Source organism: Protomyctophum parallelum (genome assembly GCF_964188405.1).
Source record: "Protomyctophum parallelum genome assembly, chromosome: 2".
Taxonomy (NCBI): Eukaryota; Metazoa; Chordata; class Actinopteri; order Myctophiformes; family Myctophidae; genus Protomyctophum; species Protomyctophum parallelum.
This window is the reverse complement of record NC_139699.1, coordinates 58,339,514-58,355,675: the sequence shown is the minus strand read 5'-3', so window position 1 is coordinate 58,355,675 and position 16,162 is coordinate 58,339,514. Positions and strand designations below refer to the sequence as shown.

General features: G+C 41.4%; 1 protein-coding gene across 1 annotated transcript in view; it reads left to right on the top strand.

Moving 5' to 3' along the window:
* tcf25 (TCF25 ribosome quality control complex subunit) overlaps nt 1-16,162 on the top strand; it is a 51,608-nt gene that overhangs the window by 32,780 nt on the left and 2,666 nt on the right. Inside the window, exons 16-17 of the mRNA XM_083759574.1 lie at nt 266-345; nt 1,068-1,143. Coding sequence (XP_083615700.1) covers nt 266-345; nt 1,068-1,143 — 156 coding nt within the window. The remainder of the gene's footprint in view (nt 1-265; nt 346-1,067; nt 1,144-16,162) is intronic.

Here is a 16,162-nt window from a genome sequence, read left to right as displayed (position 1 = left end):
GAAGTAAAATCGTATAGAATTTATATTCATTGTTGATTCATAATGGATGCATGTTTCAACGTTACCAGAAACGTATACTCCTGCTGTATAGCGGCATGACCCCAAAGTTTAACAATTAATAAATACAAATGTGTTATTGCTGCGGTTCTCCCAGTCTGTCGCAATGCATATTTTTACAGAATGTTCGCCTATTATGAGAAAATGCCCAGAGTAGGGGAGCCTAGGGTTCTGATGATAAGAGCTTGCTTATTCATTCTCCCCCTAGGAGGTGAGAGCTCAGCCTGTGATGGGCTTCGACCCTCTTCCCCCACTGGACTCCATGACGTCTTATTCCCGGCCAGAGAGGTATGGTGGTGTAAAGTAACTAAGTGCATTTACTTAAGTACTGTGCTGAATTACAATTACAAGACATTATTCTTTCCATATCAACGTAGCCGCAACGGTCCGCTATCCGCATAGCATATTATGTCTGCGCGGACATCGTGTGCCTCCCAGATTTTGGTACTGCGCTTACTTTATGGTGGAATTAGCCTGACACTCGGTCTGAATTTCGCGTTTCACTTCATTATTCAGACTGAAAGCCCTCCCCCACGGCAGCAGTTTCTGGGATGGGCGTTGTCAAAGCGGCAGTCTTCGGGCTGATTGGTTCATACCAACCAATCAGAATAGTAGGAAAGCAGATGACGTTGTTGTCAATCATGTGGCTAACCAAACAATTACAGAGTCAACGAGCACTACTAGCATGTGAACAAAAGCGGTACCGTAAAATATGTTGGATGATGATGTTTATCATGTTTATCATTTACCACTCTTTACCATCCCGTAAAGAGTGTTGTGGTGTTCTAAACATTATGTTATCATTTTAGCTATTGAAAAATAGTGAAAATTTTTATTTCAGAAAACTGGAGGATTTAGATTAGAAGAATTGTTTTAAATTTCGAGGTCAAGCCTAAATGGGTTAAGCATGCGTGCATCTGTGTGTGTATGTATCACGTCTGCTGTCCTGAGATGCGCAAATCTTAGTGTGTGTGTTTGTGTGTGTGTGTGCTTTTTCTGCGTGTGAGCAGGCAGCATGTTGGAGCCTCCAATGAGAGCACGCTGTCGCTGTTTTTTCGCTCTTTGCTGCCAAACTTCAGCCTGCAGGTAAGAGCAAGTATTACACAAGAACCTATTTATTCACTTATTTTGATGAAAGAAGCATAAAGGGGATAGTATGCAGACGCGCGCACACACTCTCTCTCTCTCTCTCTCTCTCTCTCTCTCTCTCTCTCTCTCTCTCTCTCTCTCTCTCTCTCTCTCTCTCTCTCTCTCTCTCTCTCTCTCTCTCTCTCTCTCTCTGCTGCTGTTATAGAAATATAATATGCATGTCAGAGATTAAGGACCCAATAAAACAACGACCTCTGCATCCACAGGATGTACTACTGTACTGTTTTTTTTATTCTAGTTTATTTTGCTAGCTTTAGTTATAATAATAATTTCTTCTTATTTTTTCTACATGAATATAGCCACATTATAACCATATAAAATGGAATGGAAGTGAAATGCTGCAATTTGTAAAAATGGCAAAATATGACTATGACCTATTTACATCACTGCATATACTGTACTTTGTGGTTTGCGCTGCGTTTGTCAGCACAAACCATGGCAGTGCCAACGTATGGCAAAATATTACCACTATCAATTCAATTCAACTCAAAGGGCTTTATTGGCATGAGAAAACATACGTTTACATTGCCAAAGCAGAAAGAGCAATACAACAATACAGCAATACAATCAAAACGATAATTATGTACATTGAAGGTCAGGATCTTCAATAGATCAACTTCTATGTACCAAGATCACTCGATGCAGGTATAGTGCAGGAATATACACAATGATTAGTCTTTAGGGTGGTTGTGTTCCATTTGATATCCTTTCTCGATCGCGAGACTGTGCTCACTGAGTCTGTACCTAGTTAAGATTTTTCTTTGTTTTGGGTCGGTCACGGTGCTCAGGTATTCTGCCACTGTGTATTCTCTGTTTAGGGCCAGATAGCATTCTAGTTTACTCTGCTTTTGTGTTGCTTCTTTCCAATGTGTCAGATAGTTTTCCTTTTGCTGTTTTATAATTTGGTTTAGTCCAATGGGTTTTCTATCTCGTGGCTCTGTTTGTGTTTGTGCCCGGAGTTCCAGGGCCAGCTGGCTGAGGGGGCATCTCTCTAGAGTTTCACTGTGTGTGAGTGCCTTGTTATGGAGTGCATCTAGGTCACTTTCTTTTAGGTGGTTGTAGAACTTAAGTGCTCTCTTTTTTATTTTGATTATGAGTGGGTATCGTCCTAATTCTGCCCTGCATGCATTATTTGGTGTTTTTCGCTGGGTACGGAGAATGGATTTGCAGAATTCTGTGTGTAGGGTCTCGGTTTGGTGTTTATCCCATTTTTCAAGGTCATGGTTTGCTAATGGTCCCCAGATCTCGCAACCATAGAGGGAAATTGGTTCTATCACGGAGTCCAGTATTTTAAGCCAGGTTTTAATTGGGATGTCTATTTTGATGTTTCTTTTGATGGCATAGAATGCCCTTCTTGCCTTGTCTCTCAGGTCCTTTACAGCTTGGTTGTAGTTCCCTGTGCTGCTGATGTTTAGGCCAAGGTAGGTATAGTTTTTTGTTTGTTCTAGTGGGATTGTATTTAGGAAGAATTGGTGGTTTTGGCGGCTGGGCCTTTTTTGAAATATCATGATTTTAGTCTTGGTTAGGTTCACTGTCAGGGCCCATGTCTGGGAGAATTTGTGTAGGAGATCAAGTTGCTGCTGTAGTCCTTCCTTGGTTGGGGACAGCAGCAGCAGGTCATCTGCGTAAAGTAAGCATTTGATTTCTGTGTTTGCCAAGGGGATGCCTGGAGCTGTAGACTGTTCTAACGTTTTTGCTAATTCGTTGATATATATGTTGAAGAGTGTTGGACTCAGGCTGCATCCCTGTCTAACTCCACGGCTTTGGGGGAAAAAGTCTGTGTGCTTTTTGCCTATTTTGACTGCGCATTTGTTGTTAGTGTACATTGATTTTATGATGTCATAGGTTTTCCCCCCAATGCCACTTTCCAACAGTTTGTACATCAGACCCTCATGCCAAATTGAATCGAATGCTTTTTTGAAGTCGACAAAGCAGGAGAATAATTAGCTTTTGTTTATTTGGTTGTCAATTAGGGTGTTGAGAGTGTAAATGTGGTCTGTTGTGCGATATTTTGGTAGAAAGCCAATTTGTGATTTGCTCAGGACATTGCTTTCTGTGAGGAAATTTAGAATTCTTTGGTTGAGGATCATGCAGAGGATCTTTCCGAGGTTGCTGTTTACACAAATCCCGCTGTAGTTATTTGGGTCATATTTGTCTCCACTTTTGTGGAGTGGCGTTGTCAGCCCTTGATTCCATGTGCTGGGGAAAATCCCAGAGCTGAGCACGATATTTAGGAGTTTTAATATGGCCAGTTGGAATTTGAGGTCTGTGAATTTTATCATTTCATTTAGAATTCCGTCTGCCCCACAGGCCTTCTTTGTTTTAAGTGTTTTTATTTTGTCTTGTAGTTCTTTTAGGTTGATTTGGGAATCTAGTGGGTTCACTAAAGGCAGATGTTAGCCTTGATGTTGCATGGCATGTTAAGCAAATCCTTTACATTTGCATAGACTGTCTAGCTCCGGCTGATTTGTGGTTGAAATCTAATAATATAACGCATGAACACAGCCTCTCCAATGACTATAGGCCCTCATAGCCACAGATCACCCCATCCAAAAGCCTGGTTGTGACAGATCAGAGTAAATTAGAAAAAAAACAGGAAACAATCTGAACACACATTCAATTGACAGAGAATTTTTCCCACCAATGGTCTCCCCTAGGGGGGTGACTGACATGCGGAATATCAAAGCTGTTAACCCATTCTGACCTGAGATCAGATTCATACGAGGTTTCCACTGGACACACACTGGGTCTGATTAACCCATTCTGACCTGAGATCAGATTCTAAAAATGTCAGTCGTTCTTCGATTTTTCAAAAAATAGCAGACCTACAAGCTCGTATCGCGCCACTCGGTGGCGCGATATGAGCTTGTAGATCTGCTATTTTTCAATAGATAAAGCATAACATGATGCTGACACCAAAATGGGTGCCCGGTCAGAATGGGTTAAAGCATATGACCTTACAGTTGGCTTGTTTACCATCCTCCACTAATTCATAGCGCAATCTAACAATGGCAGCATTCATGAAATGTGCCATCTCCTTCTCAGACCCTGTGCGTCTGACTCATGGATTTGATGTAATGTCTGTTTTAAAAATGTTAATATTATAAAGAACGCCCGACCATGAACAGAATCCAGAGACATCACAACTGAAATTCTGTTCGAGTTCTGTTGGCCTGTTCCCTTTGTAGTGAAATAGTTGGTGTAGCCTCTTGTATGCCTGGTATGACATTTGTGGAACTATACTATTTGTTTTGCCATTCGGGGTGTTTTGAGTGTAATCAAACCGTTCCAATGGGGTTTTGAGTCGACGGCTCTTCGTGTTTGAGGCTGCGTCCTGGTCCCAACCGTGGATGGTCATGATGAGTATGTCTTGTCAATAAACTCATCCTTATTTCTAGAAATTAGCCTCGCACCATAAGTTGGGATGTATGGCCGTCGCTCCTAATCAGACCCAAGTTTCCCCTCAAGAGTCTGCCTATGGTTTGTGAAGCCCACACTACCTCGACAACCACTGGTTGAAGGATGACATACGGCTGCACATCACATCATTAATCGTTTTTGGACCAGAGAAAAGTCAGCAGAGCCTTGTCGGCTCGAAACGTTGGCGCCTAAGTAACGATACGTTTGGGGCCAGTAAACGTTAGCGCCTAAGTAACGATACGTTTGGGGCCAGTAATTTGTGTGCAGACTCTTTCTATTCTTGTACTGAAAAGTCGGACCATATTTCTGCATTATGTACACACCAACTCAACGTGAATCTTGGTGACCTCCAATTTGAGCAAACTAAACTAAATCTAAATTATCTAGTTTCCCCATAAAATTGAGGCCGGTGTACTGGCACACTGGAACAATACCTGTGCTGTTTTCTCTACGCACCGAGCAGATATTAACAAAATAATGCTGTCAGTGTCAAGATTTCCAAGCAGAGGTTAGTGAAGTGATGTACCCAAACACTAATGGCCTGTGAAATTCCTTATAAGATCAAATTGGTTCAGACATTTGTGTTTATGACAGGCTCGAACCCTAATTTGACTTACATAACCAACCCTGTGCATGTCTGAGAGGGGAGAGAGCTGGGATCCTAGACCAGGGGTCCTCAACCACCCCTCGGGGGGGGGGGGGGGGGGGGGTCCCAAATTATTATAATAAAGAAAAAGAGAGATTATTATTTTTAGTTTTGTTTTTTGCAACTGAATGGTTGGAAAATAGAAATGTAGAGTTTAGGGTTAGTACACATAGTGCATGCATACACTTTCCTTAATGATTCTATCTGGTTTCGGTATTTATTTATGATGTATTTTCTCTATTATTAAGGATATTGTAGCGGCCTATTTGAATTGGAGGGGGGGGGGAGAACCCCTGTATTAGAGCAAAGTTAACTCCATAGATGCATACAAAACAGGAAAAGTACAAAAGTCACGGCACAACCTTTGGTCACGGATTGAACTGTTAAATGCACATTTGTTCTGAAAAGGACCTTTTTTTTTTCCTTCTCCAAAACAAAGGCGTATATCATCAGTATAGATCCATCTTCACCATGCACCTTTCCCCCCCACTCTCTCTGGCAGAACTCTCTGGCGTGCAGCTGTTGTAGATTAAATAATCTTCCAAAGATGGAAGGAATGACGAAGTGTTGAGAATTTATTAAGAAGATTCTTAGAAAATTGCTTATTCCTTCAGACCCTCCGGGGCGCAAGCCTCCTCAACCCCATTCTCAGACAGTCCTTATAGTCTTGTCTTAACAGAGCTGCTATACTGAATGTCCATATACGGATCTGCGCTAAACGTAAGTAAATAATGCATATATTTGGCACTGTAGTTGGCATTCTAAAATTCCCATTACACAGCTCAACCTTTTCCTCCCTTATTCTGCGCTGGTACAGTATGATCTGATTCCAAGTTATCCTTATCATTACGCAAGTTGCACAGCGCTTATCATGCATTTCTCTGATCACATGGCTTCTCAGTCAAATCCACATGGGTATTACACACAATGATGAATAGACCCACCATAAATTCACTCCATGATGGTTGCTATAGCATTGCATTTGCTACTGTAGTGTAGGAGGGATGTGATTTCACAAACCACAACCCTGTGGTTAGAAAATTAGGGAAAAGTATTCAGGAAGTCAAATTCTTTAAAGCCAGGAGTCTCCCTTAGCTAGAAGCAGAGTGGTTGAAATAGTAAACGGCAGACAATTTCACAAATTGCTTATTTTTCTAATAATCTGCTCATGTATCAGTACGGATACTGTCTTTCTTGTTGAATCTTGTGTCCTTACACTGCTGCTACTGCAGTGTTAGGAAAGTTCACTTTCTACATGAACTAGTTCAAAGTTCAGTTCACAAATTAAAAAATTAACTAGTTCAGTTCATAATTTGAAATGTTGGACTAAAGTTCATGTTTCCAAAAATGAACTAGTTTAGTTTTTTTTCTTTTTTAATACGTTGCTGCGAGCTATAGCCTATTCACATCCTGCATATTTCAGTGCGCTGGAAATAGCCTATCTACAAGCTCAAGTGTTGACGCGATGCCCATGTAACACATCATAAGACAAAGTATATTAAGGCACGTGGCCCAACCCCTTGCATCCAACAGCCAAAAGCGCAGCAAAATGCAGTCTGCCTTGGGTAGTTGGGAGATGTGTTTTGTTGGATCACACAGTGCTCAAGGCAAAAAATAATAAGCTATGGGAAGCTATTTTTGGTGGCATGTTATGCTTAACCCATTTAGACCTGAGGCTGATTCTAAAAACGCCTCCTAAAACCTAACCTAAGGTTTTCTGAGAACCTCCAAATTCTTATTAAAATATATGAGACACAGATGTATGTGACACAGAGGGCCGGCATTTAAGGTATGCCAACGTATACAATTACAATTTAGGCATTTAGCAGACGCTCTTAATCCAGAGCGATTTACAATAAGCAAGAACAAAAGCATGGGAATACATCACAAAAAAGCATTTATCATAAAACATGCGTAAGCTAAGAAAGTAACAGTGGAATATCTATATTATGAGACTATACATATAAACTATATATATACTAGTACTACTATGCTATACATATGTACTATGGCGTGCTATGACTATATACAATGCAATTATAGTGCTGTCTACATAACATGCTATAAGTCTGTATCAGATGGTATCTAAGTCTACAGAAATGCTATCTAAGGGGGTAGGGTAAGTGCTATGGGCCATGATGGAGTCTAAAAAGGTGGGTTTTCAGACTACGGCGGAAGATTGGGAGTGATGCTGCAGTTCTGACTGCAATGGGAAGTGCATTCCACAGTTTTGGAGCCAGAAGGGAGAAGAGTTTGGGACGTGTGGAGCGTTGTCCCGGCGTTTTTAGTGAGGGTACTTCCAGCTTCCGTGTAGGTTACACCAGGTGGGTGTACACTAAATGGGTTAATGAAACAAGTTTACCTCAGTGTTTTGGGGTGAAGAATTGTTGTGTGTCTGCTGCATAGATCGGCGTGAGTGAGAGATTACGTTAATTTGGTGTTGGGACAGATTGGTGTATTTTCCACTACATATTAAGGCCTGTTTACGGTGTGTTTTAGCTGGGTTAACTTTTGGCCTGGGAAGGCTCTATGGAAATCTGGCACACTCTTGAACTGTGAGAGTGACGTTAACACGAATGAGTTTACAATAACGTTCATCAAGCAGAAATAGATTACGTTCAGTGCCGTTTTTGAAATGGCCAGGTGTGCCGTTTGATTTGAACAGAAGTAGCCTCGGTACCCAGGCTTTTATTTTCGTTGAAAACGAGTAACTCCGACCCTCCACTGCAGGGCTCAGTGGGCTGCCATGTGCATGCGGTCAGGTTTTGCAATTTGCATCATTGTTGCCCATCCCCACCAGTCTACCGACCCTCGTCCATAGAAATGCTAATGTATGGCTTTGTTTACATGAAGAGATCACCTACTCGTCTGGCATGTACTTTATCAAAAAACACCGCTTGTCTCTGTGCATTCCTAACCTCGCGTCACCAGGCTTTCAGTGCGTTCCTGCTGGTGCGTTCAGGCGTGCAGTTGAAATGATGCAAAACACGTTGTGAGTTGATCACGTGGAGCCTGCTTTTTGCTGGTGTCAATATTTTAAGCTGACCTACAAGCCCACACTGTTGTAAAAGCGGCTGTGGTGGGCTTACAAATCGCCTGGGCAGAGCTACTGCATAACGGCAACGGCAGACAAGACGACATTCACGACAGAGAAGCAGATTAGCCGCGCTGCGTCCTTCATGTTTCAAGTTTGCTGTTGTCATACCGTGAATTCATAATTATATAAGTTTCTCAAACTTAACTTTCAAGTGAACTTTAGGGAGAGGTTTTTCTTGCCTGGCTGCGGTGAACAAACATGTGTGATTCAGCGTGTCACAGACACTAGCAGTGAAGACGTTCTTAACTTTCTGTGTGTGCACTGACTGTGCACAGCATTCACTCAAAATGTGTTGATCATGCGTGTGGAAGGAAGCATTTGTTAAATATATAAAACTAGCCATCTTGTGTATATGAGAGCAAATATTTTGTTCCGGTTACAAATACATTGTAGCAGCTGTGTGTGTGTGTGTCTGTGGAAAAGAATATATATATATATATATATATATATATATATATACTACATATGTACACTGGCAGAAAAATAGGTTGGGAAACACTGCTCTAAGCCATTCATTTATGCTTGAGTTTTTATCAGTGCAACCTCTGTCTGGTGGCTTGTGTGGGACAACCAAGGCCTGGATGTGTGTTGTTTAATGACAACTAGTAATAACACATTGATGCAAGAACAAACAAAAACAAAACCACTGTTGCTATGAGGGCTGCTGGGGAAACTGGACGACAGGGGCATTGACTGCTAAATAGACCCCATGGCTTTTTATTTCTCCATTTACTTCTATATTTGTAAAAAACAAAAAATGAATAAACAGAACATAAAATAAAAAAAATTGACCCAGGGCAAGTCATCTGGGATCAATAGAAGTAGGAAAATGAGCCTATTCTGTTATTTAGTCTGGAGTTGTTCTTTAATATTGTAAGCGCGAGGCTGTGACGCTTTAGTAATGAGCCCCCAACATTCGACGTTCTGTTCAAACACTTTCAGAGCATACCTATTTACACCTTAGAGTATATATGAATAGAGAAGACACCCGAGTTCTCCTCCCATCCACTTGCATTAAGTTGCTCAAAAGCGCATGAGGCGATTTCACTCCTCCTTCCGTGTAGGAACAGAGTGCATTCTGGGATCGATTGGCCCCAAACACATGAACGCGCTGCCGTTGACTATCATTGTGCCGTTTGTGCGCGTTCACGTATGAAACATTCGTTCACGTGTCATGGCCCCAAACACATGAACGTGCGCAATGATAGTCAACGGACCAGCGCTGGCTCGAGCTGCAATACCAAATTCGGCCACTATGTCCATTTCGCCTCAGGGTTTCCTCCGGGTGCTGTCTCTATTCATATATACTCTAAGATTTACACGCACCTCGACAGTGGGTGCAGGGCCAATAAGGCAATTATGGAAGGAGGTAGGTCCCGCACACCATTCTTTTGGTAAAGAATTACTTTATTCAATAAAGTAATTCAAACACCTCAATCTCTGAGCCTCAATTCCGACAAAGAAAGCGTCTTAAGATCAAGCTTGTAATGGCAGCGTACGGCGGGGAATCATTTAATTGACGGACCAGAGACGAGCCGAGCGTTGCCTCGCGACGGGCACGCTGCTGGACGGATATCGGCGAGGCCATTAAACATATAAGCCATGAACAGCTAATGTTAGTATATTGTTATTAGTGGTGGGGATAGTAGTAGTATCTTATTACTTTTCCTGTCTATAATGCCTGAAACATGAAACAAATGCAACAATTATTGAAGAACATTTCAGAGATCCAACCTTGATGCCAACATTTTCAGTGCCACCAGCTTTTAGCACTCAGTCAGGGGCAGGTACAGCTACAGATGATCTCAATTATTGTATATGATTATGTGCGCTCTACGCACTTGTATCTAAACCAGATGGACCACAGTCATCTTTCATAATCTTCCACATATTATGTGGAACACTCCCCGTCGGTCCCTGTTATCCAATTATGGAGAGGAAGAGATAGAATTAGGTTAACAAAGATGTAGTTAAACCTAGGATATTATGTACCCTTTGGTTTCACTTTCAAGATTACCTCCCCAAGATTACCTCAAACAATAACTTTTATGTTTTATGGCAGAATTAACACCAAGTGACATTATTTCCTCAATGTTGCTTTTTGTAGTGAGTTATGAGTAACCACTACAAAAAGCAACAAAAAAAAGAAATAGAGTAAAAAAATAAATTTTATTTTTGTTGTGAGTGGTAGGAATTATGGTAATTTTGTCGTAAGTAGTATAGCGGTATTGCATCTCTAGCCCTGCTGAATATCAATGAACTGAAGTTCAAATTAACTTGCTTATGAATCAACCATGCCTTTCCCACATCTAAAAGGTTTCATTGGATCTACGTTTTTCAACCTAGCAACAAAACAATTTTACAGGCATATTCATGATTTTAGGGTTTAGAGTCTAAACCCTAAAATCATGAATATGCCTGTAAAATTGTTAACGTATCCAAATGTACACACAAATGATTGTGTAGTCTAAACTTTAGACTACACAATCATTTGTGTGTACATTTGGATACGTTATAACACAGCCGTTATAGTCCCTTATACATGCAGAAATACAGTCATGGCAATTGACTGACTAGTGGATTTCACACATCGTAGCTTATCTTCAAGGCTGAGCTTCTCTTCCTCCCTGGAGTCTTTTCCCTTGCAAGATATTTCCATTTTTCATTGACGGCACACTGGTGGCTTCTGTTCCAACTGAACAGAATGTGGGAGTGGTCCCGTATTATCCGTATATCAAGCTTTGCTTCAAGGCAAACTTGCAGGACACATTGCTGTGATCACTTGAGCCTTTAGGTCCGCACTGTACAATTGAACATCCCGACGATCATCAGACCATTCATCGCTAATGAGTCTAGCCCATTCTGACCTGAGATCAGATTCTAAAAATGTCTATTACATCCTGACAGTTTCATTATTAACCCATTCTGACCTGAGATCAGATTCTAAAAGTGTCTTCGATTTTTCAAAAATAGCAGACCTACAAGCTCGTATCGCGCCACTCGGTGGCGCGATATGAGCTTGTAGATCTGCTATTTTTCAATAGCTAAAGCATAACATGATGCCAACACCAAAATGGGTGCCCGGTCAGAATGGGCTAGACTCTAGCCCATTTAGACCTGAGGACGATTAAAAAAAAAAAAAAAAAATGCTTCTAATTCCTACTGTACCTACTGTATGTATGTCAGTGGTGCTCAACGTTTTTCATATCAAGGACCCCAAAACATTATATGTAATTGGCCGCCGACCCTTATCTGAAAATATGTTGTTCCAGGGACCCCCCCCAGAAGCAATGATTTGAGTTAAAAAACGTGAAAGAATATATATTCAAAGATTTGCGCCACATTTTCGTGATTTTTCAAAAATAGCAGACCTACAAGCTCATAGCTCGGTGCCCCTATGAGCTTGTAGATCTGCTATTTTTCAATAGCTAAAGTATAACAATGCTTAAAACACCAAAAGGGGTTCCCGTACTGAATTGCCCATTTGCAGACCGCGGCCATGTTTCCATCAGAGTTTTTTTTAAATATATTTTTTATCCCACGATTTTGTAACCCATTTTTCACCCCTGTGTCAATCATCTACACACCCTCCACCAACCTAGTCCCCATATATGGGGGACAAGGGGAGAGCAACGGACTTGAACTCATGCTTCCTTCATGCCTGAGTGTCCAAGTTGCTCCTTTACACCTGACAGGGGGGAGTCTCCCTGGTTGGACGTAGCTTGTGTAAGGAACACGTTATTCCAACCAGTTCCTTTCCCCTCCATCGGGTGCCCGGCTGGCCAGGGGGAGGCAGTTTTCCATCAGAGTTTGGAAGTACTCTTTTCAGTAAAGCAATGTCCTGCTGCCTCTAGCATTATAGTCCAGGGGCCAATACTGATATTTTCAGAAAAAGGTACCACCTAAGGTGACCGTACATTTCTGGTATCTTTGTCTTCCTACATGTCTCTAGTTTATATTTTGGTATGATAACCCTTCCAATTCCAAATAGTCCATGATCTTCCTCTACATATGCGAATGTTTTGGTTTTTGTTTCCATTTCAATTGTATTTGAACCTGTACAGCACTTTGGGTGACCTGGTCATTTTGTGTTGAGTTGAGTTGAAATACAGTACAGTGGTCTATAGACACAGTACAGTGGCCAATGTATAGGGTCTATAGATGCATTAAGTATAGGTTGTCTAGAATCAAATGGTATCTCTACCTTTGGTCTATCTCTAAATTTGAGCGTACCACAGTCTCCGAAAGACAGTCTCACAGGTGTTCCAGACAGCAATTCTGCAGGTTTCATATGGGTAATAAAACATAAAAAAACACTCTTTTGACAATTTTCTTTCTTAGGATCATCAAAATCTGAGCAGTTGAGACGAATAACAGTCTAGGTCCATACTTATTATCCATATAAATTATTGATAAGGGGTCAGAACAGCTTGGCCTTTTCGGGGAGGGGTCAGAATAAATGATTTAGACCTAGACCAGGGGTAGGCAACCTGCGGCTCTAGTCACATGTGGCTCTTATAGGCCATCTCCCGTGGCTCCCAGTTGCTACGGCAAAGAAGTTTCTAATCATTATTATTGAATTTGTAGTAGGCATAAAGTTATTCTTTCATTTTGATATTGCAAAACAATGCACCAGATAAAAATAAGAATCAAATGTAATGAAGGAAAATAGAATAATAGAAGAATGTATTCATGATAAGACATCTACGTCTTGTTTTCACCACCAATGCTGCTGGCTTACTGGTACAGTATACTTGACATGCTTTGAGAAATTGGCAAACAATAAAATGTAATTTTAAAAGACCAGAAAAATCTTAAATAATTAAAGTTTGCTTTATCAAAGCAAACATATTTTGCGGCTCCAGATAGAATTGTAATACGTTTTTGGGCCAAAAATGGCTCTTCTGATAATAAAGGTTGCCTACCTAGACCTAGACCTAACCTAGACCTAATTATTATTAGGTCTAGGTCTAGGTATTATTAGGTCTATCTGCCTCGACACGATCGAGGCAGATGGCCGCCCACCCTAGAGTCGGGTTCTGCCTGACGTTTCTTCCTAAAGGGGAGTTTTTCGTTACCATTGTCGCAATATTGCTTGCTCTGGGTGGATCTTTGTTGGTTGTAAAGTGTCTTGAGACAACATGTTGTGATTTGACACTAATAAAATTGAATTGAATTGAAATATTATTAGAGGTCCTATGGAATATTGGATGACAAAATTCCAAACTAGAATAAATAGGGAAAATGTTCAATCAAAGAAATGTTGGGGTAGGGGGGTAGATAAGCGCATCTACATGCTGTTGAAATGCATGCTGTTGAAATGCCTTTAATTTTTTCCCACAGTCAACTGATAAGTGGGTCAAAGCAAGAATGCAGAATTTTCCTTATCTCGCCCCACCAGGCATGCCAGTTCTGTGGGGTGGCCCCACCCTGTACACTATAAATGTTATGCTACTAGGCTCTGGCACTTAATGCAGAAAAATGTCCTTTAATTACTACATGGGCCCGTTTGTGCTACCAACTTATGAAAATGGTGTAATTACTACAAGTGTTATATCCGGAACAGAAACGCTCAGTGACACAGACAGTGACTCCTAATTAGGCCTAGCTGTCGGCGCCCACCAAGCCTGGAGTCCTTGGGTTATTCTATGAAACAAACACTTTGAGGACTAAAAGAGAATAATTCAAGCTTTCCGTACAGCTGCAATATTGGTGAGTTTGACGTTGTTTAATACAATCAGACAGGACTTTTCTGTTTGGATGAATGGGCTGTCATTGGAAATTGCACCTAGGTAGCACCTTGCCATTAACTTATTATGGTAAGATGGCCGCGGTCTGCATATGGAGAATGGGCTAGTTCTTTAGCCAAGCCCCAGTCATCTCCAAGCTTGACTATTGCAACTCCCTGATTGCTAGTCTGCAGAGATGATGACTAAACCCTCTTAAGACCATGTTGGACACACGTGCACGTGCTCGCAAGCGATCACCGGTTGAAATAACCTCTTAAATGTAGAAGAATTTATTAACCCACAATAATTCTGCATATAAAGTTTTATTCCATTTACATGGGAAACTTCTTTAGTGTTGTCATAATTGCTGTACTTGATGTTGTAGTTAACCAACTCTTTGGACTACCTCTGAAGGAACCTCTGACACCTACCAAAGTAGGCTACTTAGCAGGTCCACATAATGGATTAATATTCATCCAAGGTTGGTCATTCCTGTTAATTCAAGCTGTGACACTCGGCGTCGATCAGTAGGTTTTCTTAGCGATGTTAGCGAAGTACGAAAACTGCGACTGGCTGTGCGGGCTTGCGTGCATTTTCTTTTTTTTTCCCAGCCCGACCGACGGCTTACCCCGCCCTGCCTAAAACGGATCCAGAATGCAGCAGGATGCCACAGTCTTCAACCACCCTAAACCTCTCATCTCCCTTTTCCCTTCACTGGCTTTCTGCTTGCTGCTTTAATGCTGTCCAATTTACAACACTAGTGACGACCTAGAAGGCGATCAAGGGCACGACAGCCTTTTACCTTCATGACATGGTCCACCCCTACCGTCCTTTGCACCCTTTTCCTGCTCACTAAGGCCTCCCTCCATCAGCTAACGCAGGATGTATGCCCCTCCCTTCCCTCTCAGTCAGGACTGCAGACTCCTTCTTTCGGCTAGTTCAGTTTCCTTCCATCTGGTTATGTTTTCTGCATCTTCCTCTGGCCAGGGCTCCAGACTAACTTTTTCACAGGTAGCACTGGTGCCACCTACCTTTTCATCTGGTAGCGTCACCAGAAATTAGGTAGCACCATTTCTTTCTTTGTATAGCGTGGTATTAATACATGATCTTATCATGCCCCCACATACGGCGCCATTTATTTTTGTAGTGGTTTCCACCATTAAAGGTTTGAATCATAAAACCCCCTACAAAAGTCACTGTGTAAAAACCAGAAACCTACCTGGTTATACTTCAAAACACTGTAGATGGTTTGAACCCAACACAAAGTCACTCAGTCTATAAAGGCAATATTTATATTCCACACAGCACACACAGAAAGTCAGTTTAAGGTTTTGTGTTGAAAATTAAATGCAGTCCAAATCTTTGGGATTAATAAAGTGACAATTTGTACAATATTCCATTACCATTATCCAAATTAATTCCTTATTATAATATTTTTACATTTTGGAAAAAATATTTTGCAATGTGAAATGCCACCGAATTCTTAATCCTTTTCCTTGTCTTCATGGGCCAAGTTGGCCAATTTGTGAAAGCTGCATACTTTTATTGTGAAGGCAAAAGTTTCTGAATGCTCAGAGCCTGCATATCTCCGCGTGCTGAAAATAGCTGATCTACAAGCTCACAACATGTCACGGACGCGACGCGTTGTGAGCTAGTAGATCAGCCATTTTCAGCACACACTTTGTACGACGAAGAATAAATCAGGCATCAGTGCTCTTCACTCACTGGGAAGGAGATTAATGTATTTTGTTGGCCGATCATCATGTATGGACACAGGCTACCTCCTCGATGCAAACATAACAAGCTTTGGAAGCTATTTTTCGTGGCACATTATATTTTTAATCAAACAACAAGTTTACCTCCTCACTCATTGTTTGGGTCGGGAGCTTAGGGTCGGGAGCTTAGGGTCGGGTCGGGAGTAGCCCTGGAACATGACTGCCATGATAATTATCATGACAGTCATGCAGTAACTTTGCCCTGTTTTTTGCAGTCGCTGCATTTACAAGATTTCCGTATTACATTCAGATTTCAAATATAAAGTACTCACAAAGTGTCCCACGGGTG